This window comes from Pseudophryne corroboree, chromosome 2, assembly GCF_028390025.1.
Source record: "Pseudophryne corroboree isolate aPseCor3 chromosome 2, aPseCor3.hap2, whole genome shotgun sequence".
NCBI lineage: Eukaryota > Metazoa > Chordata > Amphibia > Anura > Myobatrachidae > Pseudophryne > Pseudophryne corroboree.
Window position 1 is genome coordinate 728968687 of NC_086445.1, and position 21881 is coordinate 728990567.

Here is a 21881-nt window from a genome sequence, read left to right on the forward strand (position 1 = left end):
AACGAGTTGGGGTTTGCGAGATGCTGCTACTGGTGCCGCTGCTGCTGTTCTTGCTGCGGGAGGCAATACATCTACCCAGTGGGCTGTCGGTCATATAGTCCTGAGTTTGCCCTGCTCCACTTGTCCACATGTCCGTGGTTAAGTGGACATTGGGTACAACTGCATTTTTTAGGACACTGGTGACTCTTTCTGACGTCTGTGTACATTTTCCGTATCGCCTGCCTAGAGAAATGGAACCTAGATGGTATTTGGTACCGGGGACACAGTACCTCAATCAAGTCTCTAGTACCCTGTGCATTAACGGTGGATACCGGAAACACGTTTCTCACCACCCAGGCTGCCAAGGCCTGAGTTATCCGCTTTGCAGCAGGATGACTGCTGTGATATTTCATCTTCCTCGCAAAGGACTGTTGGACAGTCAATTGCTTACTGGAAGTAGTACAAATGGTCTACCGACTTCCCCTCTGGGATGACTATCGACTCCCAGCAGCAACAACAGCAGCGCCGGCAGCAGTAGGCGTTACACTCAAGGATGCATCGGAGGAATCCCAGACAGGAGAGGACTCATCAGACTTGCCAGTGACATGGCCTGCAGGACTATTGGCTTTCCTGTGTAAGGAGGAAATTGACACTGAGGGAGTTGGTGGTGGGGTTTGCAGGAGCTTGGTTACAAGAGGAAGGGATTTAGTGGTCAGTGGACTGCTTCCACTGTCATCCAAAGTTTTTGAACTTGTCACTGACTTCTGATGAATGCGCTGCAGGTGACGTATTAGGGAGGATGTTCCTAGGTGGTAAACGTCCTTACCCCTACTTATTACAGCTTGACACAGGCAACACACAGCTTGACACCAGTTGTCCGCATTTCTGTTGAAATAATTCCACACCGAAGAGGTGATTTTTTTTTTTGTATTTTGACCAGGCATGTCAATGGCCATATTCGTCCCACGGACAACGTGTCTCCCCGGGTGCCTGACTTAAACAAACCACCTCACCATCAGAATCCTCCTTGTCAATTTCCTCCCCAGCGCCAGCAACACCCATATCCTCATTCTGGTGTACTTCAACAGTGACATCTTCAATTTGACTATCAGGAACTGGACTGCGGGTGCTCCTTCCAGCACTTGCAGGGGGCGTGCAAATGGTGTAAGGCGCAACCTCTTCCCGTCCAGTGTTGGGAAGGTCAGGCATCGCAACCGACACAATTGGACTCTCCTTGGGGATTTGTGATTTAGAAGAACGCACAGTTCTTTGCTGTGCTTTTGCCATCTTAACTCTTTTTTAAGTTTTCTAGCAGGAGGCTGAGTGCTTCCATCCTCAGGTGAAGCTGAACCACTAGCCTTGAACATAGGCCAGGGCCTCAGCCGTTCCTTGCCACTCCGTGTCGTAAATGGCACATTGGCAAGTTTACGCTTCTCAGACGATTTTGATTTAGATTTTTGGGTCATTTTACTGAGCTTTTATTTTTTGGGATTTTACATGCTCTCTACTATGACATTGGGCATCGGCCATGGCAGACGACGTTGATGGCATTTCATTGTCTCGGCCATGACTAGTGGCAGCAGCTTCAGCACGAGGTGGAAGTGGATCTTGATCTTTCCCTATTTTACCCTCCACATTTTTGTTCTCCATTTTTTAATGTGTGGAATTATATGCCAGTACTATATCAATAGCAATGGCCTACTACTATATATACTGCGCACAACTGAAATGCACCACAGGTATGGATGGATAGTATACTTGACGACACAGAGGTAGGTAGAGCAGTGGCCTACTGTACCGTACTGCTATATATATATATATATATATATATATATATATATATATATATATATATATATATATATATATATATATATATATATATATATATATATAATTTATACTGGTGGTCAGCAAAATTCTGCACTGTCCTCCTACTATATACTACAATACAGCACAGATATGGAGCGTTTTTCAGGCAGAGAACGTATAATACTGGTGGTCACTGGTCAGCAAAACTCTGCACTGTCCTCCTACTGTATAATACTGCTGGTCCCCAGTACCCACAATAAAGCAATTAGCACACTGAGCACAGATATTTGCAGCACATTGATCACAGTCAGATATGGAGCGTTTTTCAGGCAGAGAACGTAGATATTTGCACTTGCAGCACACTGAGCACAGATATTTGCAGCACACTGAGCACAGATATTTGCAGCACAATTTGCAGCCCACTGAACATAGAAACTGAGAGGACGCCAGCCACGTCCTCTCACGATCATCTCCAATGCACGAGATAAAAATGGCGGCGACGCGCGGATCCTTACATAGAATACGAATCTCGCGAGAATCTGACCGCGGGATGATGATGTTCGGGCGCGTTTGGGTAAACTGAGCAAGGCGGGAGGATCCGAATTGCTCGGACCCGTGAAAAAAAAGGTGAAGTTCGGGCGGGTTCGGATACCGAGGATCCGAACCCGCTCATCACTAATTTTAACGATGCAATTATTAAAGTTTAGCCGAAACCGGGGAGGGATCCCAACCTCCCATGATCTTATCGCCTTATATACATAGTAACATAGTATCTGAGGTTGAAAAAAGACAATTGTCCATCGAGTTCAACCTATTTGTGGTCTCCTATGCATGATGATTTGACTAAAATTTCTGACTGATGCTGCTGTCAGCCGTTGCATTTTATCCCTAGTTATAGTAACTATAATGCATGACTATGTACCATACCCCTGGATATGGGAGTCCGCTCGGGTGGGAGCACATCTGAAACTTTTCAGCCAAATCTGGATTCAATCTGGCCTGGACCAATGGGTTTTACAAATAGTGTCCCATGGGTACAAACTAGAGTTTCAAGACGTCCCCCCATCCAATTTTTCAAATCGACCTTGCCAGCTTCTCTTCCGGGAAGAGAGACAGTAACAACGGCAATTCAAAAATGATGTCAGGATCAGGTTATTGTCCTGGTACCCTTGGCACAGTAAGGAGAAGGTTTTTTTTTTAATTCAAGCCTCTTCGTAGTTCCGAAGCCAGACAGCTCGGTCAGACCGATTTTAATCCTGAAAATCTGAATCTCTACCTGAAAAGGTTCAAGTTCAAGATGGAATCCCTGAGGGTAGTGATTTCTAGTCTGGAAGAGGGGGACTTCATGGTGTCAGTAGACATAAAAGATGCTTACTTGCATGTTCCCATTTATCCTCCTCACCAAGCTTATCTGAGATTCGCAGTACAGGATTGCCATTACCAGTTTCAGACGTTGCCGTTCGGTCTCTCCACGGCACCGAGGGTATTCACCAAGGTGATGGCGGAGATGATGGTCCTCCGTCGTTAAGGAATTATATTGACTCCTTTTTATCTGGACGATCTCCTGATAAAAGCGAGATGCAGTGAACAGTTGGTGCAGAACATCGCACTCTCCCTGTCAATCCAACAACACGGTTGGATCATGACTTTTCCAAAGTCGCAGTTGGAACCGACGACAAGATTGTCCTTTTTAGGGATGATTCTGGACACAGAAGTACGGAGAGTATTTCTTCCAGTGGAAATCCAGAAAATGGTCAAACAAATATTGAAACCAACAAGCGTGTTGATCCATCAATGCTTTCGGTTGTTGGGGAAAATGGTAGTGGCCTACGAGGCCATACAGTTTGGCCGATTTTCATGCCAGAGTATTCCAGTGGGACCTGTTGGACAAGTGGTCCGGATGCCACCTACACATACACCGGAAAATAATCCTGTCCCCCAAAGCCAGGATTTCGCTCCTGTGGTGGCTACACAGTTCTCACTTACTAGAGAGACGCAGGTTTGGGATTCACGACTGGGTCCTAATAACCACACAGTCACACAGGGCGAAAGCTTCCAAAGAAAATGGTCAAGTCAGGAAGCCTGCCTTCACATAAACGTTCTGGAATTGAGAGCCATTTACAACTGCCTTCTACAAGTGGTACATCTTCAAGATCCTGTGCAGATTCAGTCGGACAATGTAACAGCAGTCACGTACATAAACAGGCAAGGCGGAACGAAAAGCAGAGCGGCAATGGCAGAGGTGACCAGGTTTCCCCTCTGGGTAGAAAGACATGTTAGAGCTCTGTCAGCAGTCTTCATTCCAGGAGTGGACAACTGGGAAGAAGACTTCCTCAGCAGACACGATCTCCATCCAGGAGAGTGGGGCCTCCACCAAGAAGTCTTCGCATAGGTGACGAGTCTTTGGGGAGTTCCTCAAGTAGACATGATGGCATATCGTCTAAACAAGAAGCTTCAGAGATATTTTTCCAGGTCGAGTGACCCTCAAGCAAAAGCAGTGGATGCACTGGTGACCCAGTGGGTGTTTCGGTCGGTATATGTTTTCCCTCCACTTCCACTGATACCAAAAGTTCTCAAAATAATAAGAACAAGAGTTTGAGCAATCTTTATTGCCCCAGACTGGCCAAGGATGGCTTGGTATCCAGATCTTCAGGAGTTGCTCATAGAAGATCCTCGGCTTCTTCCTCCTCGAGAGGACCTACTACAGCAGGGGCCGTGTGTGTATCAAGACTTACCGCGGCTACGTTTGACGGCATGGCTGTTGAGCGTCGGATCCTAGCCCGAAAGGGTATTCCCAAGGAAGTCATACCCACTCTTATTCAGGCCAGGAAAGGAGTAACGTCTAAACATTACCACCGTATTTGGAGAAAATGTGTGTCTTGGTGTGAATCCAAGAAGGCTCCTACGGAAGAGTTTGAGTTGGGACGTTTTCTACATTTTCAGCAGACTGGTGTGGATGCGGGCCTTAGATTGGGGTCAATCAAGGTCCAGATTTCGGCTTTAGAAGTTCTCTTTCAAAAACAATTGGCCTCCTTTCCAGAAGTTCAGACGTTCTGCACATCCAGCCTCCATTTGGGCCTCCAGTGGCACCATGGGACCTTTAATGTGGTGTTGCAGTTCCTTCAGTCGGGTTGGTTTGAGCCTCTCCAAGTAAGAAACTTCAACTCTATTTCTTGTAAAGTGGTGATGCTTTTGGCGTTGGCATCCGCAAGGCGGGTGTCTGAATTGGGGGCCTTGTCCCACAATAGTCCTTACCTGATCTTCCATGAAGATAGGGCAGAGTTGAGAACTCGTCAACATTTTCTTCCAAAGGTGGTTTCCTCTTTCCACATAAACCAACCTATTGTGGTGCCAGTTGCTACTGACACGTTCACTGAGTCAAAGTCTCTAGATGTGGTTAGAGCTTTGAAGATTTATGTCGCTACAACAGCTCGAATACGGAAAACAGAGTTTTTGTTTGTCCTGTATGCTCCCAACAAGATTGGGTGTCCTGCTTCCAAGCAGACTATTGCACGCTGGATCAGAGGTACGATTCAGCAAGCTCATTCTACGGCTGGATTGCCATTACCGATGTCGGTGAATGCCCATTCTACTAGGAAGGTGGGCTCCTCCTGGGCGGCTGCCCAGGGGGTCTCGACATTACAACTTTGCCGAGCAGCTACTTGGTCAGGGTCAAACACATTTGCAAAATTCTACAAGTTTGACACCATGGCCGATGAGGACCTAAAGTTTGGTCAATCGGTGCTGCAGGGTCATCCGCAATCTCCCGCCCGTACTGGAGCTTTGGTATAGATATCGTCCCCAGCATCCTCTAGGATGTTTGAGAAAATAGGATTTTGATAACCTACCGGTAAATCCTTTTCTCCTAGTCCGTAGAGGATGCTGGGCGCCCGTCCCAGTGTGTACTTTACCTGCAGTTTAGTTATTACAGTTACAAAAGTTGTGTTATCTTGGTTTCAGCATGTTGCTGCAATTAGTTCATGCCTGTTGGCGTGTGTTATGTTGAATGCCATGTGTGCGGCATGGTTGAGGGTGTGAGTTGGTAGATATCTCACCACTAGTTAAGTAATTTCTTTCCTCGAAATGTCCGTCTCCCTGGGCACAGTTCCTACAACTGAGGTCTGGAGGAGGGGCTTAGAGGGAGGAGCCAGTTCACACCCAATGAAAAGTCTTGAGTGCCCATGTCTCCTGCGGATCCCGTCTATACCGCATGGTCTTGATGTCATCCCCAGCATCCTCTACGGACTAGGAGAAAAGGATTTACCGGTACGTTATCAAAATTATTTCTGCATCAATATCGATACATAGAGGCACTAGACAAGGCTGCCCTCTCTCCCCACTTTTGCTTGCCCTTGCCCTGGAGTCTTTGGCCATTGCTTTGCGAGCCAACCCCACATTCTTCGGCATTAAGGTAGGCAAGTAGGAACTCAAATTGTCACTTTTTGCGGATGACATGTTACTGTTCATGTCACATCCTTCTCTATCAATACCGACTATTTTACAAGAAATATCCTCATTCAGTACGTTTGCGGGTTATAAAATAAATGCTACTAAGTCAGAGGTACTCCCATTGACCAGACCGGAACTTATTTCTAGTTGCCCGACACTGTCCTTATTTCACCTGGTTAAATCTCAATTGAAATATTTTGGGTATCTTTATTACTCCTAATTTGCAATCCCTCTGTTCGGCTAATTTTCACCCCATCATCACAAAAATTGCCCAAATTGCGAAAATTTTTATGTCATTACCACTGTCCCTTCTAGGCAGGATAGTGGTAGTCAAAAGTGTATTGTTCTCGAAGTTATCTTTTGTGCTATAGATGCTCCCGATTTATTTTTTTTGTTAAAGTCGGCTCAGGACAAATGTAATGTAATTTTAATTTTCCGGCAGTCTATCTGGAATAAAAAAAAAACCTAGGGTAGCCCGAGCTAAGTTGCTCCTGCGCAAGGATAACGGAGGGCTGGGTCTCCCTGATAGAGATATATATATATATATATATATATATATATATATATATATATATATATATATATATATATATATATATATATATATATATATATATATATATAATTTTTTTTTTTTTTTTTTTTTTTTGTGCAGCAGCATTCAGATATATCTCGGACTGGTGTCTGAATCAATCTTATTTTACTAATTTATCGTTGAAAGAGGCAATGCTAGCTCCCTACTCCCCAGCAGCCCTACTACATCTACCGAGACACACATTGCCTGAGGGAGTCAAACGAAACATTTTATTTTAAAGATACCTACAGAGCGTGGTTCGTCTTCCACAAACGTATGGGATCGATCCCTCTTCTGACTAAATATTTACCTCCTATGGGGCAACCCAGACTTCCAAACTACTCTTATGTCCCCACATCTCCTTTCCTGGAAAGCCAAAGGGTTAAATATGATACGCAAAGTGTTTGATCCATGAGGCGTCATGTACTCTTTCCAGCAAATCGGAGACATATGACATCTCTAATTCCCATTTCTTTGTATTCCTCCAAGTTAGACATTATATAGATTGTAAAAAAGTATCAGGTTCTTTCGAATCCCTTTTAGATGGCTCTGCTCCTACAACCCTTTCTACACGTTTTGCATTAACTTCTCAATGTAAGTTCAAATTACGGTATCTTTATAACAGTCTAATCGATTCTATTCATATGAAATCGTGGTGTAAAACCTGGGAGGCATAGTGTAAGGATTTCCCGACATTTGATATGTCGGATAGGATAGTCCAATAATTCCATTTGGTTTATAAATGGTTAGGATCAGCGCAATTACAGGAAATACATTTTAAATTTCTTAACAGGGCGTATGTCTCGCAGGCCCAAAGGAGCCACATGATGCAATCAGAAAGTGCTGTATGCCTGAAATGTACATTCCCTAGTGCTACCTTTATACATAATGTATGGAATTGTATTAAGGTAAAGAGATTCTGGTATAAAACACATAATTTTATTCAACAACTGACTAAAACCAAATTACCTTTCTCCTATGAGACTTTGTTAGCTGATTTTTCAATTTGGACCCCCTTGATGCTTCCTCGATCCATGCTCCCTGTGTTGACTATATTGATTACATTAGCTAAGAAACTAATATTATCATTTTTGCTGCGGGGTACACTGGGCTCCACAAGGATAGACATAGGAGTGTAGAGTAGGATCTTGATCCGAGGCACCAACAGGCTGAAAAGCTTTGACTGTTCCCAGAATGCATAGCGCCGCCTCCTCTATAACCCCGCCTCCCTGCACAGGAGCTCAGTTTTTGTAGTTGGTGCCGCAGATAGGCACATAACAGAGGGGCTGCTCCAGGCAGCCCTAAGAAGAGCTTTTTTGAAGAAAAAGTGAAGACTACAAGGGCAGCAGCGGTGTGTAAATGTCAGAGACATTCACTGCTGCAGCTCCAGCTCTCCCCAGCGTCGCTGTACACTCCCGAGTCCTGGTTGCCGGCTAACTACAGCAGGAGGCTCCGGTTTTCTTCATGGTCAGGCACACACGACGGGGGCTCTTCGGGATCGCGTGGCCGCGCTTCGGGAGGTGGTGAGTGGGTCCAACTTGCGGGACCTGTACTTTATCGCAATCCGGCGCGGTCAGTGTGAGGCGGGCCAAGCGCGCTGGCGGTGGACACTGTGGCAGTACAGGCGATCCCACTAGATCACCAGGGCATGGGCGCAGGCCAGGTTTTCTCTCTAAACCAGTTTAATAAGAACCCACAGTACCTGGTGGTTTTGCCAGCAGGGGGGGGATAAGGCTTAGACCTGAAGTCCCTCCCCCAGCCCCAGGGCGCCATTTCCTGCAAATGTTCCTGCCCTGGAGCTGCATATCTGTCTCTCCCTCACTCCCTGTCAGTGTCGGGGCGCCATTTCTCTCAGCTACACTGTTCCTGGGACTGCTTGGGCATATCCTCCTGTGTAAAGCCGCCTGGTTGTCAGTGCTGTGACTTTACATGACACTTAAGTATTATACCAGCCTTTTAGACCGTGTTAGTTAAGAAAGAGTGCATTTAGTCAGGGTTTTCTAGTACAATTACCCTGTGATATACATCTAGTTCTTACTGTGCAGTGTTATATCTATTGACTACATAGCTATATATATATATATATATATATATATATATATATATATATATATATATACCTGTGTGTGTGTATATATATATATATATATATATATATATATATATATATATATATATATATATATTGACTACATAGCTCTATATATATATATATATATATATATATAAGCTAGTCCAGTGCAGTATTATTGTTAGTCATTACTATCTGTGTGTGCATTAGCTAGCTGAGTGGTGTCCATTTCGTACGTGGTCCCTGCAGCTAACCCACCGTGAGCGGACGATTTATCTGCTCAATTGAAGAAGTTGAACCAGTCCCTGACTACTTATAAGTCTGACCCTCACTCGCCCAAGCCCAAGGGGTCCTCTAAGCGAGCTATTATCTCCTCACAATCCACTGCTGTCACTGACACCTCGTCTGATGAAGACGGCACTTACACTGACCCCACAGATTCTGACACAGATACTGCTGATGGGGAGAGTAGTACACATGTGGATGTTCCTGATCTTTTGGAGGCTATTAAGTTGATTTTGCAGATTACGGATGATTCCGAGCCATCTGTCCCTCCTAAGAAGCCAGATAGGTTCAAGCGTCAGAAGGTGGTTAAACAAGTTTTACCTCACTCTGACCACCTAGTGGATATACGTCAGGAACCCTGGGAAAACCCGGGTACGAAGTTTGTGCCTCAAAAGAAGATGCTGGCTCGCTATCCCCTCGCGCCAGAGCTGTCTAAAAATTGGGAAACTCCTCCTCCAGTAGACTCACATGTGGCTAGGATGGTGGTTTCCTCAGCTCTACCTGTCACTACAGTCGCGTATCTAAAAGAGCCTACGGATAAACGTGTGGAGGGTTGTCTGAAAGCGATTTACACCCTTACGGGTGCTGCACAAAGGCCCACTATTGCAGCAACATGGGCTGCAGAGGCTATTGAAGCATGGGCCTTGGAGTTAGAAGCTGAAATCTCTTCTGACCATGCTAGACAATGCTTGTCATATATTGTCACAGCTTCTCGCTATATTAAAGAGGCGGCTTCTGATGCCAGTATCCTAGCAGCCAAGGCCTCTACTACGTCAGTCCTGGCTCGCCGGATATTGTGGCGGAGATCCTGGTCTGTGGATCTGGACTCTAGAAAAACCCTGGAGGTACTCCCTTACAAGGGAGATATTCTGTTTGGGGAGGACTTAAATAAGATAGTGGCTGACTTGGCTACTGCCAAAACTGCCTGTCTGCCAAGTACCACTCCTTCTGTGTCGAAGGCTAAAGGTACTTCCTTTCGCCCCTTTCGTCCTTCAGGTAAAGCAAAAGGTCAGGCGTACAACAAGCAGACCCGCATTTCAAAACCTGGTAAGCCAAAGCCCAAAAGAGCCTGGGCGGCCCAACAGCCAGCTTCCAAGACCGATAAGCCTGCCGCGTGACGGGGCGGTCCTCTCCCTGGGGGATCGGCTTCTATGATATACCCAGGAATGGTTGAAGACCACTTCAGATGCCTGGGTACGGGAAGTCGTCACTCGAGGTTACGCCATAGCCTTCAAAAACCGACCCCCTCATCGATTTTTGCCGGACAGACATCCCGTTGGTCCAGACAAAGGCAAACAATCTACATTCGGTGGTACAGACCCTCCTGGATACAGGAGTCGTAGTACAGGTGCCTCTTGTGCAGAGGGGCTGGGGGTACTATTCTCCGCTGTTTCTAGTCCCGAAACCGAATGGGTCCTCCCGGCCCATTCTCAACCTCAAGGCATTGAGCAGGTTTGTGAAGGTTTCCAAGTTCCGTATGGAAACCCTTCGCTCTATAGTTCTGGCGTTGGAACCTGGGGACTACATGGTCTCCCTGGATATACAGGATGCTTACCTGCATATTACTATAGCAGCGTCACATCAGCAATACATGAGGTTTGCAATTGGCAACTGCCGTTACCAGTTTTGAGCGTTATCTTTTGGTTTAACTATGGCTCTGCGAGTTTCACCAAAGTCATGGCGGTGATGACGGTGGTACTCCGCCGTCCAGGGGTCAGGATACTGCCGTATCTGGACGACTTGTTAATCCTTGCAACTTCCCCAGAACATCTCCTACGTCATCTGGATATGACGGTCCGGTTTCTACAAGCCCACGGGTGGCTCATCAACTGGAAGAAATCCTCCCTGGTCCCTGCTCAGAGCATGGTGCACCTGGGAGCGCTATTGGACACCCACAACCAGAGGTTGTTCTTGTCTCAGGAGAAAGTCCTGAAGCTTCAGGACAGGATTCGTTGCTTCCTTTCTCGTCCGCAAGTATCGATACATTCGGCGATGCAGGTGCTGGGCCTCATGGTGTCGGCATTCGACATGGTGGAGTATGCTCAATTTCATTCTCGCCCCCTCCAGAGGCTAATTCTAGCCAAGTGTGATGGCCTGCCTCACCGGATCAGGTCTCACATGATCTCATTGACTCCGGAGGTTCGTCTGTCGCTGCTCTGGTGGCTCCAGGACCAACAATTGTGCAGGGGCCGTCCCTTCTGGATATCCAACTGGGTCCTGTTGACAACGGATGCCAGTCTAAGAGGTTGGGGCGCGGTGCTGGAGCAACACTCCCTTCAGGGTCGGTGGACCAAGGAGGAGTCCCTCCTCTCAATCAACATTCTGGAATTGCGGGCGGTCCTCAATGCATTGAACCTGGCCCAGCATTTTATTCAGAACTGTCCTGTTCAAGTACAGTCGGACGACGCCACCACAGTGGCTTACATAAATCATCAATGCGGCACTCGAAGCCGTTTGGCAATGAAGGAAGTCTCACGGATTCTACATTGGGCGGAACGCCATCTACCGGCCATAACGGCAATATTCATTCCGGGAGTCCTGAATTGGGAAGCGGACTTTCTCAGACGTGCATGCCGGCGAGTGGGGCCTCCATCCAGAAGTGTTTCAACTCCTAGTGGAAAAGTGGGGCCTTCCAGACGTAGATCTGATGGCGTCTCAACACAATCACAAGGTTCCAGTCTTCGGAGCAAGGACAAGGGATCCTCAAGCAGCATTCGTGGATGCGCTGGCGGTGCCGTGGAGGTTTCAGCTGCAGTACGTTTTCCCTCCGGTGTCACTCCTGCCCAGGGTATTACGGAAGTTCAAGCAAGAAAAAGGAATTCTGCTTCTCATAGCTCCAGCGTGGCCCAGACGGCACTGGTTCTCAGACCTGCAAGGCCTATCGTCAGAGCGTCCAATTCTACTTCCCCAACGCCCAGACCTCGTCGTTCAGGGCCCCTGTGTCTACCAGGACCTAGCCCGGCTGTCTTTGACGGCGTGGCTCTTGAAGCTTCCGTCTTAAGGGCTAAAGGATTTTCTGAGGCGGTCATTCAAACTATGTTGCGGGCCCGGAAACCGACTTCGGCTCGGATTTACTATAGGGTCTGGCATTCTTACTTTGTTTGGTGCGCATCTAACAATTATGACGCTTCCAAGTTTAGTATTGCCAAGTTGTTGGCTTTTTTCTTCAGCAGGGCCTGGGCTTAGGCCTGCGTCTGGCCTCCCTCAAGGTTCAAATATCTGCCTTGTCGGTGTGGTTTCAGAGAAAAATTGGGACCTTACCTGATATGCATACCTTTACTCAGGGCGTGTTGCGTATCCAACCTCCCTATGTCCCGCCTGTGGCTCCTTGGGACTTGTCGGTGGTTTTGGAGGCTCTACAAGAGTGTCCGTTTGAACCTCTTGGTTCAGCTGATCTTAAGTGGATTTCCCTTAAGGTGGTGTTTGTCTGGCTATTGCCTCAGCTAGAAGAGTGTCGGATTGGGGTGCCTTATCCTGTAGTTCCCCATATCTGATATTTCACTGTGACCGGGCGGTTCTTAGGGCTCGTCCCGGATACTTACCTAAGGTGGTTTCTTCGTTCCACCTAAACCAGGAGATTGTGGTTCCGGCACTTGTTACTCCTGATCTGTCTTCCAAAGAGAGGTCTTTGGATGTGGTACGGGCTCTCCGTATCTATGTGAAGAGAACTGCTTCTATTAGGAAATCTGATTCTCTCTTTCTGCTGTTTGGATTTCACAAACTGGGCTGCTCACAAGCAAACTTTGGCCAAATGGATTAGAATGGTGATTGCACATGCTTATGTGAGGGCTGGTCTGTCAGCTCCTACTCACATTACGGCCCATTCTACTCGGTCTGTGGGACCTTCTTGGGCGGCCCAACGTGGTGCGACCCTTGAACAATTGTGCAAGGCGGCTACGTGGTCATCTGTGAACACGTTCATAAGGTTCTATGCCTTCGATACTGCCGCTTCCCAGGATGCTTCCTTTGGATGCAGGGTTCTTGCACCCGCTACAGTGCGCCCCCTCCCATAAGGAACTGCTTTAGGACATCCCCTATGTCTATCCTTATGAAGCCCAGTGTACCCCGCAGCAGAAAATGAGTTTTATGGTAAGAACTTACCTTTGTTAAAACTCTTTTTGCGAGGTACTCTGGGCTCCACAAGGTGCCCACCCTGACGCACTTAGCTTCTTTGGGTTGGTATGGCATTAGCCGCTGACACTTCTCCTGTCGTGAGAGTGTGGTGTATGTGGCTACTAACTGTTGTCGTCTCTTTTCCTGCTACTGCATTGGGCTGGTTAACTAAAAACTGAGCTCCTGTGCAGGGAGGCGGTTTTATAGAGGAGGCGGCGCTATGCATTCTGAGAACAGTCAAAGCTTTTCAGCCTGTTGGTGCCTCGGATCAAGATCCTACTCTACACCCCTATGTCTATCCCTGTGGAGCCCAGTGTACCTCGCAGAAAGAGTTTTAACAAAGGTAAGTTCTTACCATGAAACTCGTTTTTGTATATCAAAATCTGTTCCTACGATTTCACAGTTGAAAAGCGAATTGTTGAACATTCTGTATTTTGATCGAAGACTAGCAATGCTTGACGTGGAGAAAGGCACACAAAACTTTTTTAAAAAATGGGAAATTTATTTAGAATTCTTGCCCACTGATATATTCTTTAATATCATGCAAGTTTTTGAGGACACTACATGGTCTCTAAAATATAACAGGTCATAGGCATTTATGATTCGTGACTCACGTATATAAAGTGTATTATCATAATCTGCCACGGATTGATTTCCATTATACTAGCAGATGCTTCTTCTGACCCCCCCCCATCTTATTTCCCTCTTATCCTGTTCTTGCTTACTCCTATTATTCGTGTTTCAATTCTCCCTATTTTTCAAATTCTTCTTCTTTACATTTTTGGGATTTTTCTTTACTGTGTTAATTCTTTTTTCACGGCTAGAACCGGATTACATGGTTTGTTATTTGCAATTATTTTGAAGTCGAGGGTAAGTTCTGTATAGATGATTAATTGAAAAAGATACTCTAGCTCTTTGCTTTGTATGCTAGAATTGGAATTGTCATATGTCCGATATGTTTTACCAAATCTTCTGTACGGTCTTCCATTCAATACCTGTTTTTTTCTGTAATCTGTATATGTTCAACCATTAATAAAAATGTTTTTCAAAAAAAACAAAAAAAAACAAAAACTTAATCATATAAATCTGAAATCTAAATGTAAAAGTTTGTTTCAACCTCCATCAGCAATTCAGAGATGCAAGAAGCTATGAATCGGTAAATTATACAATTGGTAGAATGTTCCTTCTACCTCTAGACAGCCTTCTTGGTGGTCCTTCACTGTTATAAGTAAAAGGCAAAATGAAAGCAACCATCAAAGACTATTGTCTGGATCAATCCTCTCTAATACCAATAGACTTTGCAGACATAAAATCCTTGCAGAACAGCTGTAAACCTTAATTTCTCTTACGTCCTAGAGGATGCTGGGGTCCACATTAGTACCATGGGGGTTAGACTGGTCCACAAGGAGCCATTGGCACTTTAAGAGTGGCTGGCTCCTCCCTCTATGCCCCTCCTACCAGACTCAGTTTAGAAAATTTGCCGGAGGAGCCGGTCACAGCTAGGGGAGGTCTCCCGAGTTTTCCTGGAAAAAAGTTTTTTTTTTTTTAGAGTTTATTATTTTACAGGGAGTCTGCTGGCAACAGCCTCCCTGCAGCGAGGGACTGAGGGGGGGGAGCAGTGTCCGCCCTGCGGGATCTGAGCCACTGTCTCCGCTGACTGGGTACTGAGCTCCAGAGGGGTCTGATCATTCTCCGCCACAGGGGACCGCTCGTCCCAGCAGCATGCTGCCACCCCCTTGCAGAGCTGAAGTATCGGTGGTGAGTGAGACACCGACCCCCTCTAGCAAGCGGGGGGTCGGTGTGAATATGGCAGCATCAGGGTAGGAGCGCAGTATTAACTGCGCTCCGGAGATGGCTCAGCGGTACATGGTGTGGCGCTATGAGGGGCGCCCTGAGCCAGTGCGACACCCTACACTGGTCCAGAAGCCTGTCGGGGTCCCCGGATCTCAGCCAGCACTAAATCCTCAGGCCAGTATAATCTGATGAAGAGCGGCAAGACAGCTCCATTAAAGGGGAGTAGCTTCTCCTCAGAGCGGACCCAGCAGCGTTCAGCGCCCTTTTCCTTCCTGCACAGCGGTGACCAGGAGAATCGGGTCCCTCCACAGCAACTCCAGCTATCTACAAACGGTACCAAGGTGTTGTAGAAGGGTGGGGAGGCTGCAATACGACTGTTTCCTTTTAAGGTACACAGTCAGCGCTGAAAAGGGGTCTCCCTTTGGTATAAAAGCGCTGTGTGTGGGTTGGCTCCAATCTCTGTGTCTCTCTTGCCATTCTTTGGGGTGAAACTCTGTCCCCTCTACCCCTGTGTGTGTGTGTGTGTGTGTGTGTGTGTGGAGTTTTTGGTGGTCTCCTTTAGTTATGTCCAGGGACACTGGGGGTAATTCTGAGTTGATCGCAGCAGCAAGTTTGTTAGCAATTGGGCAAAACCATGTGCACTGCAGGGGGGACAGATATAACATGTGCAGAGAGAGTTAGATTTGAGTGGGTTATTGTTTCTGTGCATGGTAAATACTGGCTGCTTTATTTTTACTCTGCAATTTAGATTTCAGTTTGAATACTCCCCACCCAAATCTAACTCTCTCTGCACATGTTATATCTGCCCCTCCTGCAGTGCACATGGTTTTGCCCAACTGCTAACAAAATTCCTGCTGCGATCACCACAGAATTAGGCCCACTGTGTCATATGCTGCAGAGGATTTGTCCTCCCAGGATGATCCCATTCCATGTAATCAGGATAGCACTGGTTTAGCACAGATACGAGCACAGATACGAGCAAGGGAGCCTGAGTGGTTTTCCTCTATCAATTCTTGGATTTCTCAGATTTCTGACAGGGTTGCAAGTAATGAATCTGCAACCCAGGTATTACAGAACTCCTATAGCAGTATGGCCCGATTCTGGTACCTTGGGACGCTCCGCTATATACCACCACAAACGTGCACTTGTACATGTCACGCAGGATGACATGGATACCGATTCTGACACCACAGACGGTGATGGGGATGTGTTGCGGGGGTCTGCATCTCTCGCAAAGGGGGTGCAATTGATAGCTTCTATTTGGGATTTTACATATTAATGATACCACACCTGAGCAGGTTGAGGAGGCTTTTTTTCACACAAAAAAAAAAAAGCCCCGCTAACCTTCCCTGCGTCAAAGGAATTGAATGCTATATTTGAGAAAGCATGGGAAAACCCTGAGAAAAAATTCCAGATCCCTAAAAGGGTACATGTGGAGTGGCGTTTCCTTTTCCTGAGGACGATAGGAAAAAATGGGAAAACCCGACGATTGTTGACGCATCTGTGCCCAGACTCTCTAAAGGTGTGTACACACGGTGAGATAAATCTGTAAGATTTTGACTATATAGTCAAAATCTTATGAAAAGTTAGTGCATATCTCAAGGTGTTAGTCAGCTAGCGATACAGATTCGATCCCGATGCGCACTCCCGTGGGGTCGGTGTCGCAAGGCTAGATAGACTGTGCAGGAAAGTCAATCTTGACTATCTAGTGTACTATCTAGTACAAAGTATAGTCAAAATTGGCACTTAGTTAAAATCGTACATAGACAAAATCTCAAGCACAGATAGTCAAAATCTGTACTATCTGTGATATCTGAGCTCTCGGGAAGTTGAAGGGAAATCGCGTTGTCAAAATCGGACATAGCAAAGATCTCACTGTGTGTACACACCTTAAGAAGGTGGTGTTACCTGTTCAAGGATCTACCACCCTAAAGGAGCCGTCTGATCGAAAAATTGATAACACACTTAAATCAATGTACACTGCTTCAGGGACCATGTTACGTCCCACTATTGCTAGTGCATGGATTGCTAAGGCGATAGTAAAGTGGCCGGCTACCTTAGTAGAGGATTTGGATACGATAAATAAGGGTGGTGATGAATTATTTTTACGTAACATTCACGATTGAGCAGGTTTCATGGTAGAATCCATGAAAGACCTGGGTTCCATGGATGTCTGAATCTCTTCCATGTCTGTTTAAGCTCGTCGGGGACTGTGACTGCGCCAGTGGTCGGCCGACGCGGAATCCAGAGAGAGTGTGGAGTCCCTACCCTATACAGGTCAGGCTCTTTGGGGAAGCTTTAGACGCGTGGATATCCACGGCTACAGCGAGTAAGTTTCCGTTTCTTCCCTCAGCTGCACCTGCTCCAAAGAAATCCTTCTCTTCTTCTGCAACACAGTCCTTTCGGCCTAACAAGCCTAGAAAGTCCAGACTGTCCAATACCTTCTTTAGGGGAGGTCGAGATAAGTCCAAGAAACCTGCCGCTGCAGGTTCCCAGGAACAAAAGCCTGCTTCAGGTACGCCAAAGTCCTCCGCATGACGGTGGACTGCGCGGCCTGGAGGTGGGGCCAGTGGGAGCGAGACTCGGACAATTCAGTCACGTCTGGGTATCGTCTGGCCTGGATCCCTGGGTGATAGATATTGTATCCCAGGGATACAGGCTGGAATTTCACAGTCTCACTCTTCATCGTTTTTTCAAATCAGGCTTGCCAGCTCTGCTGGCAGACAGCACTGTCCTACAGGAAGCTGTCCAAAAGTTGGTGGAGGCACAGGTCATTGTGCCAGTTCCTACTCATTTGCAAACCACAGGTTACTATTCGAACCTTTTCGTGGTACCGAGACCAGATGGTTCGGTCAGGCCCATTCTGAACCTAAAATCATTGAACCCCTGCAGCATGGGCCGTTGGCCTATCAAGACTTACCGCGGCTACGTTTGACGGCATGGAGGTTGAGCGCCTGATACTTGCTCTTAAGGGCATTACGAAGAAAGTCATCCCTACTCTGATACAGGCTAGGAAAGGGGTAACGTCTAAACATTACCGTCGTATTTGGAAGAAATATGTCTCTTGGTGTGAATCCAAGAAGTTTCCTATGATGGAGTTTCAACTCTGATGTTTTCTCCTCTTCCTGCAAGCAGGTGTGGATATGGGTCTGAAGTTGGTATCTGTGAGGGTCCAGATTTCGGCCCTATCCATTTTTTTCCAGAAACAATTGGCTGCCCTCCATGAGGTTCAGACCTTTTTGAAGGGAGTTCTGCACATCCAACATCCCTTTGTACCGCCTGCGGCGCCTTGGGACCTTAATGTGGTGTTGCAGATCTTCCAGTCGGATTGGTTTGAGCATCTACAGGAGGTTGAGGTCATATTTCTTACATGGAAGGCTGTCGCGTTGTTGGCCTTAGCTTCTGCTAGACGTGTGTCCGAATTGGAGGCTTTATCCTGTAAAAGTCCTTACTTGATCTTCCACAAAGCTAGAGCTGAGCTCCGGACACGTCAGCAGTTTCTTCCGAAGGTTGTGTCGGCATTTCATATCAACCAACTTATTGGTGTGCCAGTGGCTACTGACTCCTCAATTACATCAAAGTCCTTTGATGTTGTGAGGGCTCTGAGGATATATGTGAAGAGAACTTCTCGTCACAGAAAGTAGGACTCTGTTTGTCCTATATGATCCCAAGAAAATTGGGTGTCCTGCTTCTAACCAGACAATCTCTCACTGAATTAGGCTCACTTTCCAGCACACTTATTCTACGGCAGGATTGCAGTGTCCAAGATCTGTCAAGGCCCACTCTACTCGTAAGGTGGGGTCTTCCTGCCGAGCTGCAACTTGGTCTGGGTCGAACACGTTTGCAAAGTTTTACAAGTTCGATACTTTGACTGAACTTCAGCTCATCAGAGGCCAATCAGTTCTGCAGGAGCCTCCGCGCTCTTCCTCCCGTTCTGGGAGCTTTGGTACATCCCCATGGTACTAATGTGGACCCCAGCATCCTCTAGGACGGAAAAGAAAATAGGATTTTGGTTACCTACCGGTAAATCCTTTTCTCGTAGTCCGTAGAGGATGCTGGGCGCCCGCCCAGCGCTTCGTTTTCCTGCAACCGTTATCTGGTTCAGTACTTCTTTGGTTTAGCTATGTACTGCATTGTTACTTAGTAAGTAATGTTTCAGCATTTGCTGAGTGTTTCAAGCTAGTTAGCTTGATGTGCCTTGTATGTGTGAGCTGGTATGAATCTCGCCACTATCTGTGTTAAATCCTTCTCTTGAAGATGTCCGTCTCCTTGGGCACAGTTTCTAGACTGAGTCTTTAGGAGGGGCATAGAGGGAGGAGCCAGCCCACACTCTCAAACTCTTAAAGTGCCAATGGCTCCTGGTGGACCCGTCTATACCCCATGGTACTAATGTGGACCCCAGCATCCGGTAGGTAACTAAAATCCTTTTTTAAGCAGCAGAAATTGCACACGTTCCTTCAAATCAGATGGACAAATGGTTTTTATTCCTGAGTAGCTTAATGTGCTATCCTGAATCTGAAGAGACTCAACCAGTTTGTCAAATCCATACAATTCTGATAAATTCTATACTTACCACTATCAACCGGAGACTCGCACAGCAGCCAGTCACTATTGTTAGCGCCAGTGTTCCAACACGTCGCATTACAGGGAAGTAGATGCACTAAATAAACTACACCTCCCTGCAGTCCTTGGCGCCAAAGCATTCCGGCGCTAAGGCCTGCTGGGAGCTGTAGTTTATTACGTGCATCTTCTTCCCTGTAATGCGGCGCAGTTGGACACCGGCGCTAACAATATTGACTGGCTGCTGTGCGAGTCTCCGGGAGAGCCACTGCCTAAGGGAGGACAGCAGCTTAGCTGCTTCCAGGAGGAGAAGCATTACCCGCCCCTCCCCACTCGCAGTGCCTCCGGGCCCCATCCGCGGCACCCCCCTCCCTCCACCACCCGCGGTGGCTCTGGACCCCCTCCCCCACCTGCTGCACCACTGCACCCACCCCTACCGCACCTGCCCCACCCACGTCATCCCGCAACCACCCCTCCCCTGCACCAGCCACTCCTCCAACCACAGCACCTACTAAATGATTCATCAGGCCCTGCGTGTGCTGTTAACGCCGTTTCAAGGGGCTACGATCCCTTAACCATTGCGCGCCCTTTGTCCGTGCAATATTTAACCACTCACACAATTATGATTGGAGGTAATACTCCATTCATATAATACAAATATTGCACGCCGCAAGGGCGTGCAATGGATTAGGGGGCATAGCCCTTTACGATGGTGTGAAGAGCGCCCATGGGGCGCGATGAATCACCTAGTATTATGTAATAGAGTATTTATAAACACCAAGGAAAACTATTGTTTATTACCTAATCTCATAAATAGTGCAAGATTAATTTATTTCAATACTGTATATACTTGCAGGTCTGGGAATTACTATTTAGAACGAGAGGTGCCTCTTGGGGAGTTCTGTCCTCCTGCACATCTGAAATATGCCTTTAAGGCAGGACTGTTCTCTGCCAAAGAACCCACAGCAAGTTCAAGAACAAGTCTTTTGAAGGAAAGGTGAGCTAAACCTAGCACATGTGTAAATTAAGTTGAGGGTACTTCAAGAATCAGACCTGCGGGGGTGTGGCCACGGCGGCAAGGGACAAGGCAGCAGGATCGAGGAGCTCCCTGGATATTAATCCTGTATCAATCCTGGGGCTCTTTTTGTGGTCTCCCCTGGACTCCTCTCCTGTCTGGTGGCACTGGGGAAGCGGCAGGCACCGTTGTGGATCCGTGCGAGCGCTCCCGGCTCGCGCCAGCGGCCGCCCGGACTCCGGGCCTAGGCCGCAATTCAGTCCCCGGCCTCGATTTTGGAGCTCCGCCGGGCGCGTGCGCGCGCGCACACGATCGCGCGCCCGAGGCGGCCACAGCGGCCAGTGGCACCGGAGGACAGCGGCACCCCACTCCTGCACCCCCAGGGCTCCACATATAAATTATCCTGCTCCCCTGAAGGCTGGTGCAGGGAGGGAAGAAGGGGAAATCTGTGTGCTGGGCGGCCATTTTATTTGCAGCTCCCTGTGTCTCTCCTCACAGCAGGGTGCAGTGTGGGTGAAGATTGTACTGGGCTGGAGGATTGGATCTTGTCCCAGCTGCCCTGCCTATTGCTTTTACTGCTGGAATATCACACACTGGACATATTTATTTATACCGCTGGACTCCCCTGGTCCCCCTTCTCCCTTCAATACAACAGCTGGCTGTCCCAGTGCCTGGCGTGCTGCTGATACTGCATTTACCACCCACTGTTATACTTCTTGACACTGAATATTGGGACTCTGAGTATTGCTGGGCCTTAATATGATGGTGAGGGGCGGCCAGAGTGCGGCCGCGGCTAAACTGGAGAAGTTTGCTCGACAGCCTGCATCCCAGTCGACGCAGTCATCTCCTAAGCTCTCCCCCCCTGCCAGAATGGATCCATCGGCTGGGGCCGACTCAGGGGCGAATACACAGCCATCTGCTCCTTCCATCCAGCAGGTCCTGGAGGCCATAGCGGCCAGTGAACAACGTCTGTCGGACAAGATGGAGAAGGTGCAGTGTGATCTATCACTGCTGCGACAGGACGTCCAGCGAGTGCGGGAGAGGGTGGGCGAAACTGAGACAAGGGTCTCCAACTTGGAAGACCTCAGCGGTCCTTTACAACGATCGGTGTCTGCAGTTACACAACAAGTCACGACGTTGCAAACCAAACTCCTGGACATGGAGGGCAGACTCCGCAGAAATAACGTGAGGTTCGTAGGCCTCCCCGAAAAGGAAGAGGGGGCACACCC

At 47.5% G+C, this 21881-nt stretch overlaps 1 protein-coding gene across 3 annotated transcripts in view; it reads left to right on the plus strand.

The window, feature by feature from the left end:
• Positions 1–21881, plus strand: part of MOV10 (Mov10 RNA helicase) — a 439448-nt gene that overhangs the window by 227294 nt on the left and 190273 nt on the right. For all 3 annotated transcript variants that reach the window (XM_063955381.1, XM_063955382.1, XM_063955383.1), the window contains one exon: positions 20494–20634. In XM_063955381.1, coding sequence (XP_063811451.1) covers positions 20494–20634 — 141 coding nt within the window. The remainder of the gene's footprint in view (positions 1–20493; positions 20635–21881) is intronic.